Consider the following 25,179-nt stretch of genomic DNA (forward strand, 5'->3'; position numbering starts at 1 on the left):
AACGGTTGCCAAACAGCACAGATTTGGGCCTGTTTTATCCCTTATGTATCCCTTTCATGGCCATGTTCGCATTAGTGTTACCCATGCCCAAATATGGAATCCAGGCCAGACTATGACATCATATTGATGACATCTTAGGACTTAGCAGTTGCTTGCCAGCAAAGATCAGTCTCTGCTGGTCAAGTAAACGGATGGGGACCCGTCTTGGTGTGGCCAGGGAAAAGGGAATGGCGTCTGGCCTGAGCCTAATAGTGTATGGCTCCTGCATCATTCCTAAACCCCGACACGATTTTGGGACTCTTCGATTTCAGACTTGTCTATGCGGTCTGCTCTGTGGACTAGTTTAAGCTTAACACTTGCTGGTCTGCTTAACAAGGCTACATTTAAGTCATTGACAACATAAACATCTACCTGTATCACCTGCTCTCCTTTGCATATAGTGACTCTCTGTATCTGCCTAAAACAGATAGAGGCATGCGACCTGGGCCAAACAGTGGTCCTGTCAGGTTTGGTTAACTGTGTGTCGCTCTCTGTAATGGCATAGTAGATCTGGGCTGGGATAACTGAGACATCGGCTCCTGTGTCGATCTTAAACGTGACTTTATTGTTAATACCAGCCAAAACAGCCTGCATCTACTGAGCCTAGGAACAAGGGAGCGTGATCATTACATTCTGTCTCTGCAAGATGTACTGTTTTGGTAGATTTACATGGCCTCTCTATGTATGACATGTAACCTCTCTGGCTGGGCACTGTGCTTTGGCATGACCTGGGGACTCTCCACATCTGTCTGGCGATCAGATGATGGCTGTGGCTTTGCTGATGAGTGCTTTGGGTGATGAGGGGTCTTGGGTGAATGGGTGTGAATGGTTTTTGTCTTCTGCCTTTTGTTATTGCATCAATCCACCCATTTCAATTTATTTTCCACTTGTATGGTGCTTGCACAGATGATGAAACAAACAGTTTAAGTATTTTAATTTGTGTATTTGTGAAAAAACATAAAAGAAATACAACTATTTCTTGTGACCTTAGACAAAATATTGCCTATATTTTCACACACATTTTAATGTCTCTTAAATTCCACTCTTGACTCACACAATCTACAGTATTTAATCCACACAGTAACTAAACAAGCTATTATCTTTGGCCTTTTGAGTTCTCACAACTATATTATACACACAAACACAACAGTCACAAGCTAAATTATGACACATTATGTATAAACAATACAGAAACACACATAAATACATAATATTGTACATATTGTACAAAAAAAGTATAAATAGGTATAAAATATTCACTTTGTGCAGAGCTACAGTAACAGTGAGGTCGTTACAAACTGGGAGCGCAACGGGTAAACGATCTGCAAATATTCTCGCATCAAACTGTATAGGCATGAGAAATAGGCAGTGTTCCAAATGGATGTATTCATGAAACTAACACCGGCTCATATACTTTGCGACAAATTCATTGCACGAAAATAACACAACAAAGTACAGTGTAATAAATCTTTGGTGAGAAATGATGTCTGAACAGTCTGAAACTGTTACTTTTTGGAAAATAGAAAAAAATAAGCTGTGTTCTAATGGTTCAAATGTAGTCACAAATTAATACTTTTCATTTGTTCAATAAAAAAAAGTTAAATGGTAAAAATAGCAGATCAATTTTACAACTTTTGAAAGACGCACACACACACACACACACACACACACACACACACACTGCTATTTTCTGTACTTTTGTGAGCCACCGTAGTATGACGCAGTAGGCCAGTAGTAGGGCATTACTTTATGGGCGGGGGGGGGGGGGGGATCATAAAAATAATGAAATATGGAGTTACAAGGTTTCCAGCCTGACAACAAGCAATATACAGTACATAGAAGCTACCGGTGGTCATCCTCATTCTCTGCTCCGGAGCCTTCGGAGCGATCCACCTCCAACTGATCTGGAAGAGAAAGGTTGATCACAGTTCATCCCTACAGCCATGTCATAGAGAAAGGTTGATCACAGTTCATCCCTACAGCCATGTCATAGAGAAAGGTTGATCACAGTTCATCCCTACAGCCATGTCATCCACCTTTCATCACAGTTCATCCCTACAGCCATGTCATCCACCTTTCCCTAATCTGTGCATGTGATTGTTTGCCTAGACTCGAGTGTGTGTGGTTACTGGTTTCGAGCCTCTTCTGAGAACAGCGGCGAGAATGGTCCCTATAAGAAATCTACGCATATACTTTGAGAGAATCCATATCATCATCCCAAGGTTGAAGGACCACCGTAAAGATTGGTTCTGCAATGTTTTTTGAATTCTCAGAATTGTTTCCACCCAGTTTGGGATTACATTGAACTTGGATAGATATATCCATCGTCTGGCTAACACCGGGGCTCCACCGGGCGCGTCAGCGTTGTGTCTCCGTCACCGTCAGGGAATGGTCCCTTTTTAATCAATGAAGGGTGGCTCCACTGCCCGCGTTGCGTTGCGTGACTGCATTAAAATTGCCCCGGTTCCTTTTTTGACCCACGCAACGGAGACGCAATGTGCCTGCCCCGGTGTAATGCGAGACTACCCTACCCCACAGCACAAGAGGGCGCCAGAGACTCATACCTGGCCTGAAGGAGGCGTTGAGAGAAGCCAACATGCGCAGCATGAAGGATGCTGGGACAGTAATGGTGTTCCTGGTTTCCTCCAACATCAGCTCATTACGGCTAATTACCTGTAAGACGACAGCATATCACACACACACACACACACACACACACACACACACACACACACACACAGTTAGAAATTGCTTTATTGTTGAGCAAACAGATTAAATTATGCCATTGTAGACATTTAAGATGATAAACAAAACAAGTATTTGACCTCTTCAGCCAGCTTCCTGTTAAAGGATGGATGCTCTTCCATGGGAGACCAAATCTTGATGTTGTAATCTATCCCCGATGTGGCCAGAACTAAAACAAATAACACAAACACACAGTTAAATAGAAAGACTTTCCTACGGTCATAATCGAAGGGGCATTTTGTCTGTGAGGAAAGAGAGAAAGAGAGAGAGAGAGAGAAGGCTTATGGTTGTTGGGAGAGAGAGAGACAGACAGAGTGAGAGAGGGGTGCACTGACGTGGTTCATAGGGGTGCGGTTGTAGACAGTTGACTACATGGTTGTCGGCCTCCAGCACCATCAGGTGCTCGGCGGTGGTCCGGTCCCAGATGAAGATGTGTCCACAGTCGGAGCCGCTCAGCACAAACCTGTCCCCCCAGAAGCACGCGTCCTTGGTCTGAGAACCAATGGACAGCAAAGCAGTGAGCACGACATCGTTGAAACATTGAGCATCTCTCTCTCTCTCTCTCTCTCTCTCTCTCGCTATACACCCTGTATGAACATGTGTGGTCCCTTACCATGGTCCTGGAGTTGCGGTGGCCTTTGTAGACCATTTGGATCCCAGGCTTCCTGACTTGCCGTGACTCGCTCTCTTCCAGCTCACGTCTCTCTTTGCGACTCCGGAAAATCTCCTGAATGCGCGCCGCAGCAGAGCGCCTTGACCAGAACCAACCGACCAACCAATATGTTATTTGCTTCCTCCAGTTCTCATTGTCAAACGTTTTTGTCAAACAATTTAATCCAACACACAAATCCAAATACATACACTTGAGAATCACTCCAAACTTTTAAAGATCATGCTTGTCCAAGGTCATCGCAAACCCATTGACGTTGTTAATGACACACGTGTTTCCAATCTCAACTACAAACCGGTTAACACTGTTAGTGACTGGAGTTAGCATGGGGCCAAACAATTACCTTAGCACTCGTTCTCCTATAACTAATCCTCTGAGATTAAACCTACGGGAAGAAACAAGCAAATGAGAGTAATATGAAGTAATATGATTCTCTTTAGATGAACTGGTGCCTACTGAGATATCAAGCATACTGGCACTGAAGTGCAACACTATGTTGCTTAGAGGATGTTTTGTTTTGTGGGGTGTTCTCTATTTGGTAGAATATCTTGTAATCGTAATCAGGGCTTGTGTGCAGAAGGTAGCCTGTATATATATTTTTTATTAGGTAGTGTGAAACAATATAATTCTCCTCCGATGAGCGGCTGGATGCTCGAACATAAACAGTGGAAGTCAGCGGTTCTAGCGGTCAGCTCCAAGGTATAGGTAAATCATGTAACTGTGAAGTAGGGAGGCTGTTGAAATAGATGTGTGCAATCGTCTGGGTCAATAGAGCGTCGCAGTCCTGCCCCCTTTCGTCACGACGTGAGACCCAGAAGTGAATTTTCTCCATAGGCTTTTCAAAAAGTATTTATTTAAAGACGTTTACGTTTGGACAAAGCCAACTCGAGTTGTGACAAATCATGACAACAAACAACATTTTGGGCCGAACAAACAACAAAATGTGTTGTAACCTGCCGTTTTCTTCTTTTTTCTAATTATTTGTTCGGCCGAACGATTTTGTCATGATTTGTCACAACTCGAGTTGGCTTTGTACGAGGCATAAAAAGGTCTTTAAATAAATACTTTTTGTATTAAAATGAACGGGGAATCATTTCCTGGGCCCTGGTAGAGGGCGGGACTGTGACGCTCTATACATGTTAGGGAAGTGCCCACCTGTCCCCCCAATGCAGCGGAGGCTGTGTGGGAGCCACCTCGTCCTCTCTATCATCCCTGTCCGCCTGCTGTGACCTCACACCACCTGACAGGGCCGTTCCTTCGCCTGAGCCAGTCGACAGGGTTGCAGGGTTCGCTTCTCCACCAATCCTGCAATGCCCCAAAAAACACAAAACAACAACGTGGTTGGTCTTATTTTAGTTCAAGGTTTGGGTGCACATTATAGAGATTTTTTTTCCTTTTCTGCATGCAAATCATGCAAATGTGCCTCAAATCTTTCTGAGCGAACGTTTTTAACTCAAATCTTTGCTTCTGGGAGGTCCCTCCCTGGAACTACATATTTTCAGATGGGGATCCGCGGTCACATACATATAATTCTGGCGGTCCTTGACATGAAAAAGGTTCAGCAACACTGACATAGAAACATGAGGTTTTACAGAGAACTGTCATGATTTAGATTCTTTCTTTTTTTTTTTCGACATCAGGTCTAAATGGGTAAAAACAAGGACTTTGCTTTTGATTTGCTGGGATCACTGACGGAGGTACGGTACCAGTTCAGCTGGATGCTGCTGTCCGTGGTGCCCTGCTGGGTGCCGTAGTGGAGGCTCAACACCGGCTCCGCTGCCGGCGGTGGCTGATGGCTCCCTCCCGACCCGGTGCTGGACTGGGGGTCGGGGTGACCCGGCCCCGCCGACGGTCCCTGATGTTGAGTGGGTCGATCGGCTCCAGCATCAGCGGGAGTTACATTGACTGGAAGAGAGTGTTTTTGGGTGTGTGTGCACACGCAGAAAAAGAATATATGGTTCTTTGAATTGTTCTTTAAAAGGCCATATGGTACCACAAAGGACCGATCAACTACTAATGTGCGTGCGTGTACAGAAGTAAGAGAACAGATACAGATAGTTTTATAGTTCCGTTACCTCTGCCCTGTGCTCGAGAGCGCATGCGGCTGCTCTGAGCCTCGCTGGCTTCCTCGAACCAGCGTGACATCATGTCCGAGATGCGCTGCAGCAGGGTCACGTCCGACTCCCCTGAACGGTACAAACAAGCATTACGTTTAGATGCGCTGCAGCAGGGTCACGTCCGACTCCCCTGAACGGTACAAACAAGCATTACGTTTAGATGCGCTGCAGCAGGGTCACGTCTGACTCCCCTGAACGGTACAAACAAGCATTACGTTTCATCTCGGCAGAGAGAACGGAGCATATCAGACACATAGACACGTACATGCACAGGCACATTCTTAGCGTTAATGTAACGCTGAGGCGCCATTTCCACCGTTTGGGAACCGGTTCAGTTCAGAACCAGTTTTTAGTCCATGAGCCAGACCTCCAAAATTGGAACGTTAATTATGAATTGAGTGGGCAAAACCATACCTACAGTATATTACATTGTTTATAGGATCAATATAAGTAAATGAATATACCATAATCCTTCCACAGGAGTAGCTTTTTCATATTTATCACACATTTTCACCTACAGTAGGCCATGAAACCTCCCAATGATTTATTGTATTACACATTTTCTGAAATTGTACATTTAAATAAGCAAATTTGTAGGAAAATATGAAAGAAATAGAAAATATGAAAAAGCTACTACTGTGGGAGGGTTATCATGTATTCATTTAATTATATTGACAATTTAATATAGGTATGGTTTTGCCCACTCAATTCATAATTAACATTCCAATTGTGGAGGTCTGTCTCATGGACTAAATGGACGGGTTCTGAACTGAACTGAACTGAACTGAACTGAACCCGTGGAAAAGAGGTGTAGCCTACAAATGGAACAAAATGTAGCCAAAGGCACCATTTGGTTGCATTTGTAGTTACAGACCCGAAAGGCTCCATTTTGGTTCCTAGCTAATAGCTATCAATCTGAGGACCCCCCTAGAACATGCTCACAATGCCTGGGTATCCACAGACCCAGGCATTGATAACCACTGCCAGTGATATACAGCAGTTCATGTCTGCATAATTATGAACCCTTCACAATGTTGAGAAGTTCAGGCCATTCAAGGAGCTAATATCGCCATCTAGTGGATGTCTAGTGGATCACTGTGTTTCAGTAGTGAAATCCTTTGTGAAGTCAAATCAATGTGACTGAATGAATTCATTTTCCTTTTGACTGGAAAATAGAGGAAATCGATAAAGACTGGAACTCATGTTAGCAAGTGAATGTAATAATGATAATAATAATAATAATAAGAGTGAATGTATTAATGCTCTGCCATGCAACACTTTGTGAGTTTGTTCTAGATCTTTTTAAATGTTGACACACTGATCCTGGCTCAGGTGCGTGTGCGTGTGCGTGTGTGTGTGTGTGTGTGTGTGTATGTGTGTGTTTCTTACCGTCACGGCCCCTCTCGCTCTCTGGCCGCGCCAGGGGTCCAGTGTCAGACCAGTCTCCTCTCAGGCGGAGGCGTTTGACAGGGAGCTGAGAGAGAGAGAGAGATAGGGAGAGAAGTGGGGGAAGGGGGAGAGAGAGATAGAGAGAAGTGAGAGAGAGAGGTGAGACAGGGGAGAATGGAGAGAGAGAGAGGCCCACACACATCAGTCACAGCACAGGCAGGTTTATAAATAACCCATATCTCCATGAACACCCCCCCCCCCACACACACACACATACACACTTCGCCTGATTTGATCCCATTACTTGCATGCTCAGTTACAGGTTTCAAATATATCACACAGGTTGAAAATGTAGGACATTCACGTGCACATTCACGTGCGCCTCAGTGTGTGTGTGTGTGTGTGTGTGTGTGTGTGTGTGTGTGTGTGCACGTGCGTGCGCGGTTGTCAGTGTGCGTGCACTTAAATATGTTGCTCTATCTGAATCTATTTTGAGTCTGTCAATCACCACACACTCTCTGGATGTACAGGAATCCATCTGCTCCCCCTCCCTCTCGAGCATGCACACACACACACACACACACACACACACACACACACACACATGCATGCTGACATAAAAAGCGCAATGGTTTCCACGCACGCACGCACAAACACAGCAGACTACTGGTGGCAGGACAGCGTTAGGATTTACTTAAGGTTGAACCCACTGTTAGTGGGTTAAATGTAGGTACCTGTAGGACCTGGAAGATACTAATGTCATTGTGCTTTGTTTCCTAACTTGCCGGTCTAGGCTGTTAGCGAGTCGCGACCCCTAATGACAGCTTGTTGGCTCTCCAGAGACAATGAAAAAGGAACTCTGTTGGATGACGGGTGCTTTACCAATAACAATGGCCCTCTAATGTAACTCTGTACCTTGTCTGTCACTCCTTTAGGGAGCATGTTTACGGTTTTGGACAACAATGTTTTCCATAGTGTATTAGATAGCACGACGCAGTACCATTTTGTAAATGTCATACTGGTGGAAGCTGGGACCGGTGCCACTTTGGAAGAGTCATCAATGTAATGTGATGCCTGTTACGTTGTGTTCCGGTGGTTTGGAAGCCTATTACACAGGGCATGTTAAATCTTGTCGTGGTCAGATGATCCAATACCGCCCTGTGCCGTGTCAACTCTGCTGAAGCAATCGTATCGTAAAGGTTCACTTCACTGACGATTATGTGGTCCTGATTCTTCTTAAACAGTACCGTATGCTTCCTACTGTCCTATACTGTACGGCAACAGTTCTAAGCAGCCACATTGCCTAAAATAATACCTCTAGTAGGAAGCTCCCTTGCAAAATGAGAGCAGTGTTTTTTATTCTGATTCCACTTCCCCACCTCACGCTTAGTGTCCTGGGAGGGTCCCTTGATCTCGCGGGCGGCGTCGTCCTGTGGGTTGAACAGGTAGACGTAGTCACAGGCGAAGCTGGCCAGAATCTCCCGCCCGTCCGCGCTGTAACACAGCGAGGTGACGCGGTTCGCCTTGTTGTTCAGGAGGTGAGGCGGCACGAAGCGCACGCACATGCCTGACGCTCCACTTCCCGAATGGCATCCTGTATGTGTGTGTGTGGGGGGGGGGAGATGGCATGTCAGGCAGAAAGACACACTCCTATTTCTATTGTCAACATTGGGAACCGTTCAAATTTAAATGTGGCAGGAGTTGAAGTGATCGATGTGTGTTTGCATCCCGATGACGTCGTCACTTTCCTTACCTGTGGCTATTGTTCCCAGCATGCGTCTGTCGTAGATGCGCACCGAGTTGTCAGAGCAGCCCGCGGCGAGGTAGAACGGGTCAAGAGGGTTGATAGCCATGGACGTCACTGCTCTCCGACAGTCAATGAGAATGTCCTGCATGAGAATAGCGCCACAACAACAACGCTTCAGTCCACAATGTGCAGTAGGTATAGGGTAGGGGCTGGAGTGGAAAACAATTTGTGAGTGGAAAATGTAGGTAACTATTCAGCGAAAGTCCTGCGAGTGTCATATAACATTTGCAACCTGGCTTAACCACTTAAGCCCTATTTAAAATTGCAACACGTTGACAAGATGACGCGCCGAGAATAGGGATGCCAGGGTTAAACTGGGTGAACTGTAGCCTGAAAGAGCCCTGTGCTTTTCTGGGCATAGAGGGGCGGGATCTAACTAGCGCTGGAAACCGACGGAAATCGGTCATGTTTTGAAGGTCCACCACACAGCGGAGAACACTGATGTCTCCACATTTGGATCGATGCCCCTCTGTGCTCCTATTGCTTTAACGAAATACAACGTTCACTCTCACTCCTGTGCCACTTTTTCTGCTGGGAAACAAAACGCATGTGGTCCCACCAGAGGCTGGGTGAACCCTGACCTAAATGGCATGCATCCACCTCTGCTCCCCAGTTTTGTACCTGTTTGCAGTTGCTTTCTAAGCAGCTGGGCGAGTTGCGCACGTCGAACCAGCGGATGGCTCCGTCCTCTCCACAGGAAAGGAAGGAGTGCGGATCGTTGGGTACCGTCACTATCTGAAGGAAACCCACATTTTCCCCAAAGCACCATTACAGAAATAAGCTTTTGAGCTTTACATCATTATGGTGATTTCATGTCCTTCGATGTCATACGAATTAAATTTAAAAGGAACTGTCAGTCAGTCAATCAGTCAATCAATCAATCATTCAATCAATCAATCAATCAATCAAGCAAGCTATCTATCAATTAATCAATCAATCAATCAATCAATCAACCATCCATCTGTCCATCTATCAGTTATCACCTGTTTAAAAAGATGACGATGAAGATGATGAATTGTATCCTGCATTACACTGTTGATAATAACCTTCACTCTATATACTTTCAAAAATAAAGTCATTTGTTCATTCACAGCCAAACACCCACTCTACAGCAGAAAAATAGATTCATACAGTATGCTTCATAGTAAGAAAGAAAGTACAGTAATTGTGAAATACATTTCTTAAATACCGGTATATTTACATTATATTTACACACACACGCACGCACACGCACGCACACGCACACACACACACACACACACACACACACACACACACACCTTGTATGCGGCTCCATTGTGACAGTGATATTGGTACTGCGTGGCAGCGCTGGGTCCCTTGGTGATGTTGGTATAGAAGATCTTGCCGTCCGCCGCTGCGGAGACCACCACGTGATCCCCGGTTTGGGGCATGAACTTAGCACTGTGAATGCTAGACTGATGCCTTGAGGTCACTACAGCCTTCACCTGAGGAATGAATGATAACATGAACATAGCACTGTGAATGCTAGACTGATGCCTTGAGGTCACTACAGCCTTCACCTGAGGAATGAATGATAACATGAACATAGCACTGTGAATGCTAGACTGATGCCTTGAGGTCACTACTGCCTTCACCTGAGGAATGAATGATAACATGAACATAGCACTGTGAATGCTAGACTGATGCCTTGAGGTCACTACAGCCTTCACCTGAGGAATGAATGATAACATGAACATAGCACTGTGAATGCTAGACTGATGCCTTGAGGTCACTACAGCCTTCACCTGAGGAATGAATGATAACATGAACATAGCACTGTGAATGCTAGACTGATGCCTTGAGGTCACTACTGCCTTCACCTGAGCAATGAATGATAACATGAACTTAGCACTGTGAATGCTAGACTGATGCCTTGAGGTCACTACAGCCTTCACCTGAGGAATGAATGATAACATGAACATAGCACTGTGAATGCTAGACTGATGCCTTGAGGTCACTACAGCCTTCACCTGAGGAATGAATGATAACATGAACATAGCACTGTGAATGCTAGACTGATGCCTTGAGGTCACTACTGCCTTCACCTGAGCAATGAATGATAACATGAACTTAGCACTGTGAATGCTAGACTGATGCCTTGAGGTCACTACAGCCTTCACCTGAGGAATGAATGATAACATGAACATAGCACTGTGAATGCTAGACTGATGCCTTGAGGTCACTACAGCCTTCACCTGAGGAATGAATGATAACATGAACATAGCACTGTGAATGCTAGACTGATGCCTTGAGGTCACTACAGCCTTCACCTGAGGAATGAATGATAACATGAACATAGCACTGTGAATGCTAGACTGATGCCTTGAGGTCACTACAGCCTTCACCTGAGGAATGAATGATAACATGAACATAGCACTGTGAATGCTAGACTGATGCCTTGAGGTCACTACAGCCTTCACCTGAGGAATGAATGATAACATGAACATAGCACTGTGAATGCTAGATTGATGCCTTGAGGTCACTACAGCCTTCACCTGAGGAATGAATGATAACATGAACATAACACTGTGAATGCTAGACTGATGCCTTGAAGTCACTACAGCCTTCACCTGAGGAATGAATGATAACATGAACATAACACTGTGAATGCTAGACTGATGCCTTGAGGTCACTACAGCCTTCACCTGAGGAATGAATGATAACATGAACATAACACTGTGAATGCTAGACTGATGCCTTCATCATTTCACTGCAGGCTTCGCCTATAAGCCTAAGCAATGCATACAGTACATATACTTACTATTTCGCTGTATGGGTTCGTGACGACCAGGTTGCCATCGTCTGATCCTGACAAGATGTATTCTCCTGTTTCGCTCCAGCATAGTGAGTTGACCTGCCGCCACAGGGAAAACGAGTTATTTTCAGAGGGAGGCTACCAGAGGATTGCATGCATCTCCAACAGGTATTGCAGTACTGCAATGTAGAAAGCGGTAATCAAAATGTACTCGTGCAAAGTTATGGCATTGGCATCAAAATATACGTAAAGTACCAAAAGTAAAAGTAATCTTTATGAAGAATGTCCCGTTTCACAAGGTATCATGTATAAAATGTTATGTATTCAAATCTATCTTTTCAAAATAGCAGATCTACAAGCTCACAATGGCAATATTAAAATAGCCAAAGGTTAAGGTGGTTAAGGTATGTTTTATTCTTAAAATTATAACAATTAACAACAATAACAATATATTAAATAATTAAATGCAGAACCAGGTTTTGTGATTGGCAGAATCAACTTTGTTTCTTTTTTATGCACTAAAAGAGTGACATATATCTCGCCCACCTTTGGTGTTACATCATGGAATATTAACTACAGAATAACACACGCCAAACCTCTACCAAAGTGTCCTATTGCTGTACAAATGCTTTCTGGTTTAAAGGTTAATGCCATTATTTGTAGTTAAAAGTGCCAAGAGTGTTTTATTATCACACAATTAGAATCATCATGACTAAATGAATAGAATACAATTAAAAGTTGAAATGAACTTTGAACATTTAAAAATATATATAAAAAAGCATTTAGAGGCAAATACGAACTAATTAATTGATTGATTGAATTTTATTATTATAAGTGATACAGTTTTGATACTTACAGAGCCTTCATGCACATCTAATGTAGACTGAAGTCTGAGACGCTGTATAAAGTCTTTGCTTCCTGAAAAAGGGATAAATAAATACATACAAATAATGACATTTACATAGCCTACAATAAGAATAAATAATACACAAAACATTGCTTAAAAATTCTATAATTGCATTTAATTTGTTTCATTTATTTCAACGTGTACTATAAAGTAGCCTATACTATAACGTTTATTTATTTATTTTTATTAGTTTTCCACATGTACTGTATATGTTATTATTAAATGTATAATGTGGTGTAGGCCTATTGTTTTCATATGTGGACCAGCCTTTTAGGGTTCAGCTATAATAGCCATTCAAACATAAATAAACAACGATGAGGCAACGTGTTGACCATGAACAGGCAGATGACCATAGCACAATCAACTCGGTGGAATTCCTATTCAACATCCAATAATGAACAACATCAATATATATTTTGAAGCATAAAAAAAAAACCCATCTAATTTGAATGTATTTGTTCTTACTTAAAAAGTTGCTCCTGGTGAAGTTTGTGTCGCTGGAACCGATGGAGCGCTTCCTGATGTCCCAAATTAGACCGCTGGAGCGGGGCATGTTGTCAAAGGAAAGTCCCTCGATCCTTGGCCGTTGCCTGTTTATAAACCTAAGTTATAATAAGTAGTACTGTATTGTTAGTATTATCTCGCCTGCATACATTTTGTGTTACTTTGGTTCTTTCACGATCACGATCGTCCTGTAGTAAACGAACCGTGCCTTTACTCGAAGTTCAGTGTGACAGTTCAAGACGAGTCTTTACAGTTGTTGTTGTAGCTCGCATGAGTTCTGAAGTTGTCACATAGCCGTATGACAGCCGTCTGGCTGGGGGTGGGGTGGGGTGGGGGGGGGGGGGCTGTCTGCTGGCTGGGTGGGGGTGGTTTAGGGAGCGCAGGCGCAGGTTCAGAATTTAAATATTCCATAGGCATGATATAGGCCTATAACATGATGTATGATTTATGAAATGTATGTGTTCTTTTGTTTATTTGTTTGTTATTTCCTCGCCGTTTGTCATTTCAGGCACTATTGTGTCCTAGGAGCTAGGACACAATAAAGACATAACAGCTGTTATGTCTTTTTCACCTATAAAAAAGTAAAAAGTAAAAAAAATAATATATATATATATATATAGACGTATATATATATACGTATAGCCTTTTTCTTTTTAACAGTGATATTTATTTATGTATTTGTTTATTTGATTTACCACTAGGCTAACTATTAAATTCAACACGAAATGTATTTGTATACACCTTAAAGAATAAAGACAGAGAGATGGAGAGAGAGAGAGAGAGAGAGAGAGAGAGAGAGAGAGAGAGAGAGAGAGAGAGAGAGTGTGTGTGTGTGTGTGTGTGTGTGTGTGTGTGTGTGTGTGTGTACACGCGCGCGCGTGAGAGAGAGAGAGAGAGAGAGAGAGCGCGCATGTCGCCAACAGAGAGATGTCACCATCGTTGTGTTTACTGTAATACTCTATGGTTTACTGTTAGTCATTCATTCCCACGTGTGCATGTGTCCTTCCTTTCAACGCTGTGTTGTGAAGGTGGGACAGTCGTTCCACGTTCTAACGTCGTACTACAGCCAATCACAGCGACCGAGGGCGGGGCTATCAGTAGTGCTCCCCTCTCAGGTGACACCCATAAAAATATAATGAGATAAGAGATTGTTTCTGATCTGGAATATCGCTCAGTTTGACCGACGACGAGAGAGTCACTCACAGACACTTGTCTTGATGCACATATTCCATTCCATTTCATATAAACTTGTTATTATTACATATAGGCCTACGAGAAACGACACACAATCATGGCTTTGTTAGGGGCCAGAGCCAAATACCACAGGATATTGGACCGAATTGAGATTTTATTGCCTGCAAAAATGAGACCTTTTTACAACCACCCAGCAGGTTAGTAATCAGCCCAAACGGGGCCGTTTTTTTATCAGCTTGCAGAGCTGATCATTTACTTTATACAGAGTAAAGATCAGAGATTCAGTGCACTGAAGTTTTCCAGTTATTAATTAAATAGTGTTTTACCAGTGTCATGTAATTCACTCATAATTCATGTCATACATAGACTAGAGAGACATAAATGCTTCTTGATTCATTCGGGTTCACTGTTTATATATAGCAGCCTGCCTGCTCTTACTGCAGTGTTTGTCACAATTGTGACCTGTGTTTTGGTATTAAACAATTTAGCTATACTGGCTGCTCTGGAGGTGACTTCCAATTCAAAAGCATTGTTCTTTGTTATGAATGGTGGAAAGAAATTAAGCTATGACATGCTAATGAAGAACTCGTTTTGCAGAGGGAAATTGTGTGATTAGTCCATTGCATTAAAATTAAATATCTAGATGTAGATCCTATGCCTATATATGCTATTCTTGATTACTTTTTGTATTTATTTGTTTATTTTTAAATTATTTTTAGCCTATTTAAATGCATGCCCTAAATAGAGAGGCAACTAAGGCCAGGTTTGAAAGTGCTCAGTTTGTGATTTTACATTGACAAGAAACCAACACAGTTCTGTGGACTTTGAATTTTCCTCTGTTCAGGCTACCAGCTGAGCTCTGAGCAATGACCTTCCAGCTCAACTGCTTAACGTGTAACTCTCTTTTTTTGAACCTTTTTTATTTATTGCTTTTGACAATACAAAGTGAAGTACAAACAAGTACAATATAGCCCAATACAGTATAGGATGTGAAAAGTAAAAAACAACAAAAAAAAAATCTTTGTGCCCTTACAACTCCCCCCACAGTCACCCTTGGTCCAACATACAACGTGCACCATCTGACAAAAAAATACATACAATTACAAACAAAGAAAACACATCAAATAATAATTATGATGTATGATCTCGCTATCCCTCCTGGCACTCCCTCATGTCACATATAGTAAAGTATACCTTTTTAACGTTGTTATAAGCCCTAACCACACCAAAGGGTCAAGACGGTTTTAGCGTTGTTCCTGTGGTGTGATATGTCTTGTTGCATGTTGACCCATGTTGACCCTATAGTGATTCAACGCATGGAATTCAATGGCCCAAACTACACTAAAGGGTCAAGACGGTTTTAGCGTTAACTCCTTGCAACCGTTTTGACCCAAGGAGTTGCATGGTGACCCTTTTGGTGTGGTTGGGGCTTTAGAGCTTGTCAACCTGTGGAGCTGATGGTAGTCTCCTGTAGCGTCTTTAGTTCAGTTATATGTTTAATCATAGGGCCCCAGACTTGGTCACATTTTCCTGGTGTTTCCCTCAAATTTAATTGAATTCTCTCCAAATTTAGATACATCATGAGGTCTTTAGGGGCAGTGCTGATTTCCACTCCAATAGAATCCTTCTTCTTGCTAATACAGTAATAAGAGCAAGATTTTGTTTTATACCCCTACCAATAGGATGGTGACCTGGTACAACCCCAAACAATGCCATCACTGCACATTGTAACAACTCTATTGGCTTCGGCAAGGTGTTTAAAGATAGCCGTCCAATAACCTTGTAAGCGGGGACATGTCATATTCGCTTTGGACATAATATGACATCCGATCTGTTACCGTAATCTGTGATGTTGGGGTATATTTGAGAAAGTTTTGAAATTAGTGAAATAAATACGCTGGACAACTTTAAATTGTATTAAGTTCAGCCTAGCGCATGATGTGCTATAGCATTCACTCTCATTATAGCCTCCTCCCAGACTTCATCATCTAAAATGCTGCCTAATTCATGTTCCCAAACCAATTGTTGTCTCCACTCTAAGAATTTGGTGTCAATTCAGAATTTCCCTTGGACTCAGAGGAATGTCTAACCATAGTCCTATTCATTCATTTCCCTCCACTCTCTTTATACAGACATACTTTCAAGTACAGTACACATGTGATGATCATGTGACAAATGAAACCCTTTGAATCTTGGGCTAGTGAAATGGCCCTGGGCCAAGATAACTTAAGGCAGTTGTTTTCAAAGTGGGGTCCGTGTACCCCCCAGGGGTCCTTGAGAGGATTCCAAAGGGTCCCCAGCAAAATGAGTTAATGGAGCAGGGGTTTTCAACTGATTGTGAACGAGGGACCACCCTGACTTATTAGTGCTTTTGTAAGTTACTTGCTATGCATCCCACTGTTTCTCAACCATTGACTACTAATAATTTCCTAATAATAATGATGACTCAGTTAATAATGATGAGTTAATGAGTCTGACTCAACCAGACAATCTGGTGCACTTCCCCCTCTTGCGATTCCAACTCCATTTTTCTGTTGAATTTCTTGACCTCCAACTTGTCAGTAAATTACCACATGGATGGACTGATCATAGGTCACCAGGTCATTCAGTTCACGGTTTATCAACTAGTGGAAATAAAATAAAAACCACGGACCACCTGTTGAAACCCTATGTGAGCAAAGATCAATTTACGGAAAGTATATTTTAACCCTACATACATGGGCTGTTTGAATGAAAATAGCAGATCTACAAGTTCTTAGCGTGTTGCATCGCAATGCGTTGTGAGATTGTAAACTTCCTTACAGTTGCTACTGAACATTATTTTAAACACTTTACCAACACAAATCTTTTGGGGGTCCCTGGCACAACATATTCAGATGGGGGTCTTGGGCCAAGCCAAATACATTATAAGTTGTATGGGAGTTTGAGTCTGTGAGTGAGACCAATGAAGAATGAGGCCACTCTCATTCCAACTTTGTTGAACAGTTGTCAGAGAGAACTGGTGTTGGAAGGGAGCCTATAAGCTTTGTCATACGATGGTGTCTGTCACGTGACTCACATCACCGAAATACTGTAACTCATTTTCAATTACCTGCATGAAAAGGCTGCTGTTTTTGTTGACTGACATGTTGTAGGACAGGCTTTTCAGGCATAGTATGTCATGACATGGGAGCTGCTATAATATAACACAACTGTTGGCAGCTCAAATGGAACAGTTGGGTGGTCAACACTTTGCTCAAGGTCATTAGGATTGTATGTAGTCCCCTCCGGTAATAGATACGATCACAAGGTGTTCTTTTTGTAGTACAGACATTTAATGCTGTCAGAACTGAATAAACATACAGATATACATTTAGTACAAACATTCTCATAGAGAACAATAATCATGAACAAACAAGTTACCAAAAAAAAAAAACTTAACAACCTCATTGGCCACATCCACTTTGGGAGGAATAAACGAGGAAATCTTCTCAGTATCAGTATCTTGACTCTCAACTGATCTCTTGACTCTTAAACAGCATATCTTGACAGACTTTACATAAGGCAGCAGCAATGCACTTTGCACGCTGGAGCTCTCTGTTCAGAATGAACTGCCTCTGCCCAGCTCTGCTAATTAACAGTGAACTAAAACCACCCTTGCTCATTCAGAAGTTAGCAACATCGGTAAATCACCTCAATACACAGTAAAACTAGATAAAGTAGGGGCACAGGTCTCCACCAGGGCAGGTCAGGTTGTGGCCTCCTGGTGGCACTATAATAGGCCAATGTGAAAAGCGTGCCATTTCTTCTCACGCCTTGGATGGCAATTGGATGATTTGAGACATTTAATTTGTTCCAAAAATGTGTTTTGCAAAAATCCACCGTTGGTGGCGCTATAACAGACCATTGTGAAAAGGGTGGGATATATTCCTCAGCCTAGTAGGATAGTCTGTGAAAGATTTCACGTAAATTGCACGCTGCATTCATGATTTGAGGCCTTTTGTTCAAAACGGACCAATCCTGCAAACTTTGAAAGCCAATGTTAGCCAATTAGAATGGAATATGAAATATCGGACAGATCTGTCTTGAGCACGTGACTATAGAGATTTGCAGGATTTTTGGACAGAATCTGGAGGAGTAATATCAACAAATGTGTTTTACAAAAGTCGGCCAACTGAAAATTTGGGGCAGAGGTTCATCGACCGTACCAAAATTTGGCATCGACCAGGTTAACGGTACCAGAGATTTAGCTGTACACAGAAGTTAGAACAGGACGGACGGACGGACGGGGACACACACGTCCAGATGGACACACACACACACGGACAGAGTGCAAAACATACTCTCTCCCCATGCCTTCGGCCTGGTGGAGACAACAAAGTAGAAACATAGAAACATGAAATTGACCGAAACAAAAAACATTATGAACTTCTTAACTTATGTACTGTACTTATTTATAAAATGAACTTTTAATTCTGAAGGCAGCTTTTAATTCTGATGACAGCTAAGGATACACTGTTAAATCCATGCGTGCTGCACTGAGAGTCTGTATTCCCAGAGTTACAAATGGATAATTTAATGCTAAGGATTTAACTGTAGTTTAAGCTTCAGGATGCCCTTTGGATGTGTTAATATTGGTACATTTATTTAAACGTAAATGGATTGTGTAGGGTAAACATTTAGATGGGGTGTAATTGCTGTTACATGTGTCAGTCATGCCTTTGAAGAATGCGCTTTCAGCCTTGTGCAACCTATTATACCTTTTATAGGCCAAGTTATTATACTTTTACTTTGTTCCTATAGGTCCAAAGACAGTGTTCTTCTGGGCTCCTATAGTCAAATGGGTAAGGGACAATTGTTTTCTCTTTTCTACACCTTTTCAGTGGCAGTCAGAAAAGTCACCCCTTACGACTCTACCTCACAATTTGTTTTGTTAGATGCTAGTTATGCAATGCAAATGTATGTTGGTTTCTTGTTATGTTATTTGTATACCGGACTTACCGGTACATATTCTGTTGTACAGTATATTTTGTTTTAGACAGATGTTAGTTTACCTGCTATCCAATTCATTTGAAGTACTTACCGGTAAACGTGGTTTGATAACAATAATTGCTCAGCTGGATAGCTCCGATAGTAAACACTCACTGCTATGTGTTTGTTCAGTAACAGGGGCCTAACTGTCTCCCCAGCTCTTTAGTAGACAGAAGATACATTTTAGGTCAGCATACAAATTGTATCCAATATAGAGCTTTAGATTTTTTAACACAAACTTTAAAAAATCCAAACGTATCATTTACAGCACATATAATTGTTTGTCTTGCAATCTATGTGGCCATTCTAACCTGTTATTTGTTGACAAGGATTCATGAGTGTATTGAATGAAACACACTCTCTTGTGTATCTCTCTGTCTCTCTCTAGGGTTTGGTTGTAGCAGGTATTTCTGACTTTGCCCGGCCAGCTGAGAAACTTAGCACGTCTCAGTCTGCTGTTCTCATGACAACAGGTACTTAAAACATTGTTTTAATTAAGTGTGTGCATGTGTGTGTGCGCGAGTGTGTGTGTGTGTGTGTGTGTGTGTGTGTGTGTGTGTGCGTGCGTGCGTGCAAAGGGGAACAAAATAAAGTTTGTGAGAATCTCTAAACCATGAATATAATGTTTTGTTGTCAACTGGTGCACAAACATACAATATCAAACAGCTTGTTTTCAACTGTATGTGCTTCAGTGCAGTTGCAGCCCTATAGAACGTACCGTTTAGTATACCGGTACTTCAGTGCATGTCAAATAGCAAATAATAGCCAATCTGCTATTTTCACCTAATGTTCACCTACTATTTGTGCCAAATGTTGTGCCTATTATGATAAGCCCAGAATAGGGATGCTAGGTTTCATCTGGTTAAGACTTAAATTAAGATATTAATTAATTCAAGATGATACAACAAAACAAACCACACCAATGCAACTCCTTGCAACTGCCACTGGGAATAATGGTTGCAAGTAGTTGCATGTTGCAAGGAGTTGCATGGCGACCCTCTAGTCAAGTGTGGTTAGGGCTTAAGCGTTCAGGAGACCTGATGGTAAAATGGTAAAAGCACAGACCTTTAGCCTTGCATTTAGACTGCAGACCCTGACCAAAGGTCTCAGGACCACAGGAGATATACAGTAAGTCAGAGGTGTTACGTTAACACAGTATAGCTTAAGAAGCATGACACCAGGGTTTTAGAGCAATCAGAATTATTGTTTTGTCTTTCGTATGATTGTGCCATGTCCCATATTACCTACTGTATACGGAGGCAAGTCTTTTATTTGGTGATGACAGTAGATTGGATGTGTACAGCATGTCTGAGAGTATGCATATAATACAGTATGCAACTACCCATGTTTGAGCGCACATATATACTGTTCGTGTAACCACTTAAATTCTAACCCGGATGACTGGTCTTTCACCAAACGTCTACCGCTCAGCTTCTACCCTTGGCCAAAGGAGAGCGTTATTATTATTATAGGCTTCTGGACTTGAGGCAGAGCTACTCTGCTCCACACAGGAATGTGTGCGTTTGTATGCGCATGCTCTGCCTCCATCTCGCCTACCAGCATCCATCACCGTGGCTTGTTTACAGACATTAAGCGACATGATGGATGTCCATTTGGAAAAGAACAACCTTTGGTTTAATTTGTATCGAGTAATGTACAAATCCCATGGGTGTCATAAGTGTCGTAATATGGAAGCTTGTTCATATTCTGAAATCTAGCACCATTATTATTTCCTCCGAGTCACCGGCGTAGGGACCATTGGGCCATGCGGGCCGTGGCCCAGTCAGTTTAGAGCTTGCCCAGTCTTACTTCGAAGAGAGGGGGCGAAAAAACAAGCAAAACGACTAAAGATAGCCTACTTTGGCAGCCCTTATGCATGCAAAAAAATATCATATCTGTTAGTAGAAAACCACAGCATTCAAGCCGCCTTTGTTTTAAATGGCCCCCCATTAGCACATCTGCAAAACCATTCACAACTATCGGCCGGAGATGAGCTAACCCCGCGCACGATTCTAATTTGCCCAGTCAATTATTTAATCCACGCTACGTGCCTGAGTCATATCGATGTGCATGTGTAAAATTTTGTGACAGATATATTTTTATTTCATAATTCTATTTTCTCCTTTTTCCTCTTTTTCCTACCCTTTTTAACCTGTCATTTCGTAGGTGCCATTTGGTCTCGATATTGTCTGGTCATCACTCCCAGAGTGTGGAATTTGTTTGCAGTTAACTGCTTCCTTGGTATCGCAGGTGCCACACAGCTCATTAGAATCGCGAGGTGAATATAGAATCTGATTGTTGATTTGAATTGTGTGTCAGTGTTAATGAGGGTCCTTGAAAAATACATTTGCTGAATGTGGTTTGTAGTATTGGGGGTGAAATATGCAGAATACCTATGTTTTCTGGTGAAATAACCCTATCATTTCTTATAATACTTATTAATATTGTTACTTATTATTGTTATTAGCCCTGGCTATAATAACCCTATAATATCTTCTACATAATTGTTATGCATAAAAAAGATCTATAACAAAAACACAACGAATCATCTGCATTAGAGAGAGTACCGGTAAGTATTACATACAAAAAACAACTAATTCAAATTAATACTTGTATACTTGTATAATAATTCACAGCTGTGTGGAAGTCTCACTCAAAAAACTAAAAACAAAAATCACCATCATGTTATGTCAACTAATACTATGGTCAAGTGTATTAATACTATACACTTGACCATAAGTACATAGCTGTTATGGTTAAAAAAGGTCAATGACAGCTCTTTATCGGTCGTCATGTCGTGTTTGTTTTGGTTTATCGTTGGCACAAGGCTTGTCATTCTCTCACGTGTTCCATCTTAAATGAGGTGAGAAGTCAAGTGGAGCGGGTATTCTGCAGTGCAGATCTTGTGTTTTTTTATTTTACATGTTAAGCTTAATTCAGTTTCCTAAAACTAATGTGCGACGTGAAAATAAAATTGTTATTACTAAAGTAATATTACACCATGTGTGTATGTGCAGTAATGTGTTACCCCAGTTTTTGATCCTCCCGGCACACTCAATATTTTACAACCTTTAGTCGCCTGCATTAGCAATTTGGCCTCTAGAGAGCTTCATCAAGCCGCAATATAAAGTGAAAGTTAACAGTAAAACATATTTATGAGAGAAGCACAATGAACAAAGACACACACCACACTACATCACGCCACATCTCCTCTTGTGCAAATTGAGCAATGTCGATTATCTTGGCATACGAGATTCCCTGGTTCTGTTACTGATAAAAGTTCAAATAAAGGTCAAGGGTTTCCCATGATCACTTGAAGTTGTGACACTATGGAAAGTGTGAGGTCAATGGTCAAGGCGCCTCAGTGCTGTCGGAATACAAATGAGAGTCTGGCTACTTTATAACCTGGGCTGTTTTTTATGTTCACCGTACGTAAAGATGCACTATTTTAAAGCTAGGTCTAGTCACTCTATAACAAATTTTATTCATTTATATTTTCTCTAAGCATAACCACATTGTTTTCATTGTTTTAAATTAACCTCAGACTGTGTCTGACGTTCAACTTTGTTGAACTCAGAGACACCTGCAGAGTTGTTCCTGGTTGGACAATGTCTCGATTGAGCAGAATTGATGTAGACTGAGATTTGCATTCGAGCTCTTTACTAACTTCAGCTTGGAATAAATATGAATATTTTGCTGAAATTATCAGATATATTTTATATGGTTTTTAGAAGACATTCTAGAAGTCACCCTTTCATCAGCTGCAGGCAAACTCAAATCTGTATCTTCTGTTCTTGGACTCGTACATTATTTTTCGTATAATCAATGTAAAACCTTATCCACGGCGTACTTGAACCCAACTCATTTATTTAACCATTTAAACACTACTTAAAATAAAAAACAGTATACCCTTTTTTCACTGTAGTCTACACCGTCAAACACAGCTGTTCTACAAACAACGTTGTGAACTTGTAGATCTGCTATTTTCGTCGAACCCCCCACCCCACAGAATACTGAACTTGTATTAACCGTCATAAACTGTGTGCATGACTAACAACAGGGGCTAAACGTGATCCCTTTCTGTCTGTAGGTACCAATATGGATTAAAGAACGGGGCAGTGCTGTCCAGTGTTGAGACGGACTGAAGCTGCTGTCATCACCATGTGAGCATGGCTGATATCCACCAGCACTTCTGTACAGCATGACGCAGCGCACAGGACCCAGTCACACACTATGAGCATGGGCTGTCTGTATGTGCATGCAGGTATAACTGTATAGTGCATATTTGCATATATGCATACATACAAAAGACCAATTTATACCTGTCCTATGACCGTTATTATTGATCCCACCGCAGCTCTAGGCAAACCCTGCTGTGATTGGCCAGTAGTCATTGTGATTGACAGTTCTCGTTTTTGCAACTATGCCTAAACCTAACCTCCAGTAAAACTATGCATGCCTAACGCTGAACATAACTTAAGTAAAGCTATACCTAAACCTAATCTTAACCTTAACCTCAGTAAAACTATGCCTAAACCTAACCCTAACCTCAGTAAAACTATGCCTAAAACTAACCTTAACCTCAGTAAAAACTATGCCTGCCCAGGAGCCAATCAGATCCTAGAGCTAGTGGTGGGATTCATAATCACGTGACTGTGACCCTTCCCACATATTGTATTGGCTGTTGTTGGCAAGTGATGCAGCCACATACAGTACGTGTCACGTACTGTATCAGTCATGAAAATACAGTTGAATAAAATATGGTAAAGGGTCATGGTAAAGGATCAATTCAGTTTTTTGGCATATCATACTATAGCTATATCATAATAACTGTAGGGTTCAAGGTTACAAAGTAGTACTGTATTGTTTTGTGTGTGTGACTACACACTCCTGAATTAATCCATTACGACCTGAGGCCGATTCTACAAAATGCCTTCTGAATCAGTTGTCACACGTTTGAGATTAAAAAAAAATAGCAGATGTACAAGCTAGCAGCACTGCACAACGTGCCATGACCTGAGCTTGTGGATCTGCTGTTTTTGAATGCCCAATGCAAAAATCTTTGTTCACCGTACGTAAAGATGCACTATTTTAAAGCTAGGTCTAGTCACTCTATGCCGTTCATTTTTGAATAAATATTTGGATATTCCTTTGTCTATTTTTTTTTTTTAAACAGACGTGTCTTCTATTGTTCAGGTTTAAAGGGCTGATTAAGGCGGTTATCATCGATTTATTCTTTTCTGTGAATTTCAGAAATAGTTTATTTATAAAGGGAAAATGAAGATTGAACATGGTGACTCATAAAAGCATGAATGAGATGATAAATGAATGGCACATGTTACTAACTTACTACTATAGTGTACATACACGACATTACATTTGTTTCTTCTTTCATGTACAAACTAGATCATCTCCCATGACATAAACTAAACTGCTCCAGGTGTGATAGTGGTGCCGGCAGCTTCCCATACAAACAGTGGATAGTTGTTATTTTTGCAGGTGAGCAATTTAGGAGCTTAACATCTTCAACTTGAAGTTCACTCTTTTTAGTGGAATCTACCCACAAATTCTAGTTATATTTTAAATGTTATAATACAATATAATGATATATTTGTGTAATTAATTATGTGAATGTTACATGATTACATTTTGTGTCTGGGGTAACAGCACAACCAAACCAATGGTGCTTGTTCCTACCTTCTACCACCGGGTGGTGCTGAAGTACCATTTCCTTTCACAACCAAGCCAATGCTTGACTTGCTTGTACCTATTTTGTGCCATGGGAGGTGCTAGAGCAGGGGTGGGCAACTGGCGGCCCGGGGGCCACATGCCGCCCCCACCTTCACCTAATGTGGCCCTCAGAATATTGGTTTCAGCTGTTTACAATTCCACAACATGCAAACATGACCAGCTTTAATTACTTCAGTCTAAATTAGTAGCTCATTGTGCAACACAAGTATAATTAAAGGCAAATGTTAATTTTCAGGATTCCAATTCAAAAATAGCAAAATTTTTAGATTT

General features: G+C 41.7%; 2 protein-coding genes across 4 annotated transcripts; one reads left to right on the top strand and one right to left on the bottom strand.

The window, feature by feature from the left end:
- Positions 1-956: 956 nt before the first annotated feature.
- Positions 957-13,238, bottom strand: LOC308311951 (DDB1- and CUL4-associated factor 6-like). Of its 2 annotated transcripts, XM_080758767.1 has the most exons (17): positions 12,916-13,238; positions 12,400-12,461; positions 11,550-11,642; positions 10,048-10,233; positions 9,389-9,502; positions 8,714-8,849; positions 8,340-8,554; positions 6,961-7,045; positions 5,530-5,640; positions 5,161-5,359; positions 4,610-4,759; positions 3,798-3,839; positions 3,398-3,536; positions 3,120-3,276; positions 2,865-2,953; positions 2,604-2,712; positions 957-1,943 (listed from the first exon to the last, which is right to left on the bottom strand). In XM_080758767.1, exons 1-17 carry the CDS (start codon positions 13,001-13,003, stop codon positions 1,882-1,884), a joined length of 2,037 nt encoding a protein of 678 aa, XP_080614893.1. In that variant the 5' UTR covers positions 13,004-13,238; the 3' UTR covers positions 957-1,881. The 2 variants fall into 2 exon arrangements, with proteins under 2 accessions (XP_080614893.1, XP_080614894.1); XM_080758768.1 differs by lacking the exon at positions 3,798-3,839.
- Positions 13,239-14,129: 891 nt separating this feature from the next.
- LOC308311957 (mitochondrial pyruvate carrier 2-like) lies at positions 14,130-24,307 on the top strand. 2 transcript variants are annotated; one of them, XM_080758775.1, is made up of 6 exons: positions 14,214-14,345; positions 14,993-15,042; positions 18,931-18,971; positions 19,547-19,631; positions 21,325-21,436; positions 23,249-24,307. In XM_080758775.1, the coding sequence occupies exons 2-6, from the start codon at positions 15,015-15,017 to the stop codon at positions 23,301-23,303; spliced, it is 321 nt and encodes a 106-aa protein (XP_080614901.1). In that variant the 5' UTR covers positions 14,214-14,345; positions 14,993-15,014; the 3' UTR covers positions 23,304-24,307. The 2 variants fall into 2 exon arrangements, with proteins under 2 accessions (XP_080614900.1, XP_080614901.1); XM_080758774.1 differs by lacking the exon at positions 14,993-15,042 and having other exon boundaries at positions 14,130-14,345.
- Positions 24,308-25,179: the final 872 nt, after the last annotated feature.

This window comes from Protomyctophum bolini (assembly GCF_963924005.1).
Source record: "Protomyctophum bolini genome assembly, chromosome: 24".
NCBI classification, from domain to species: Eukaryota; Metazoa; Chordata; class Actinopteri; order Myctophiformes; family Myctophidae; genus Protomyctophum; species Protomyctophum bolini.

Bases quoted from the DNA above. Each gene is read 5' to 3' on its own strand.
- LOC308311957 (XM_080758774.1), top strand. From the start codon at position 14,246: ATGGCTTTGTTAGGGGCCAGAGCCAAATACCACAGGATATTGGACCGA. The intron at 18,972-19,546 runs GTAAGGGACAAT...GTCTCTCTCTAG, and splicing joins GGGCTCCTATAGTCAAATGG to GGTTTGGTTGTAGCAGGTAT. The intron at 19,632-21,324 runs GTACTTAAAACA...GTCATTTCGTAG, and splicing joins TGCTGTTCTCATGACAACAG to GTGCCATTTGGTCTCGATAT.
- LOC308311951 (XM_080758767.1), bottom strand. From the start codon at position 13,003: ATGCCCCGCTCCAGCGGTCTAATTTGGGACATCAGGAAGCGCTCCATC. The intron at 5,641-6,960 runs GTAAGAAACACA...TGTACCGTTCAG, and splicing joins GAGCGAGAGGGGCCGTGACG to GGGAGTCGGACGTGACCCTG. The intron at 3,840-4,609 runs GTGGGCACTTCC...TTCTTCCCGTAG, and splicing joins CCGCTGCATTGGGGGGACAG to GTTTAATCTCAGAGGATTAG.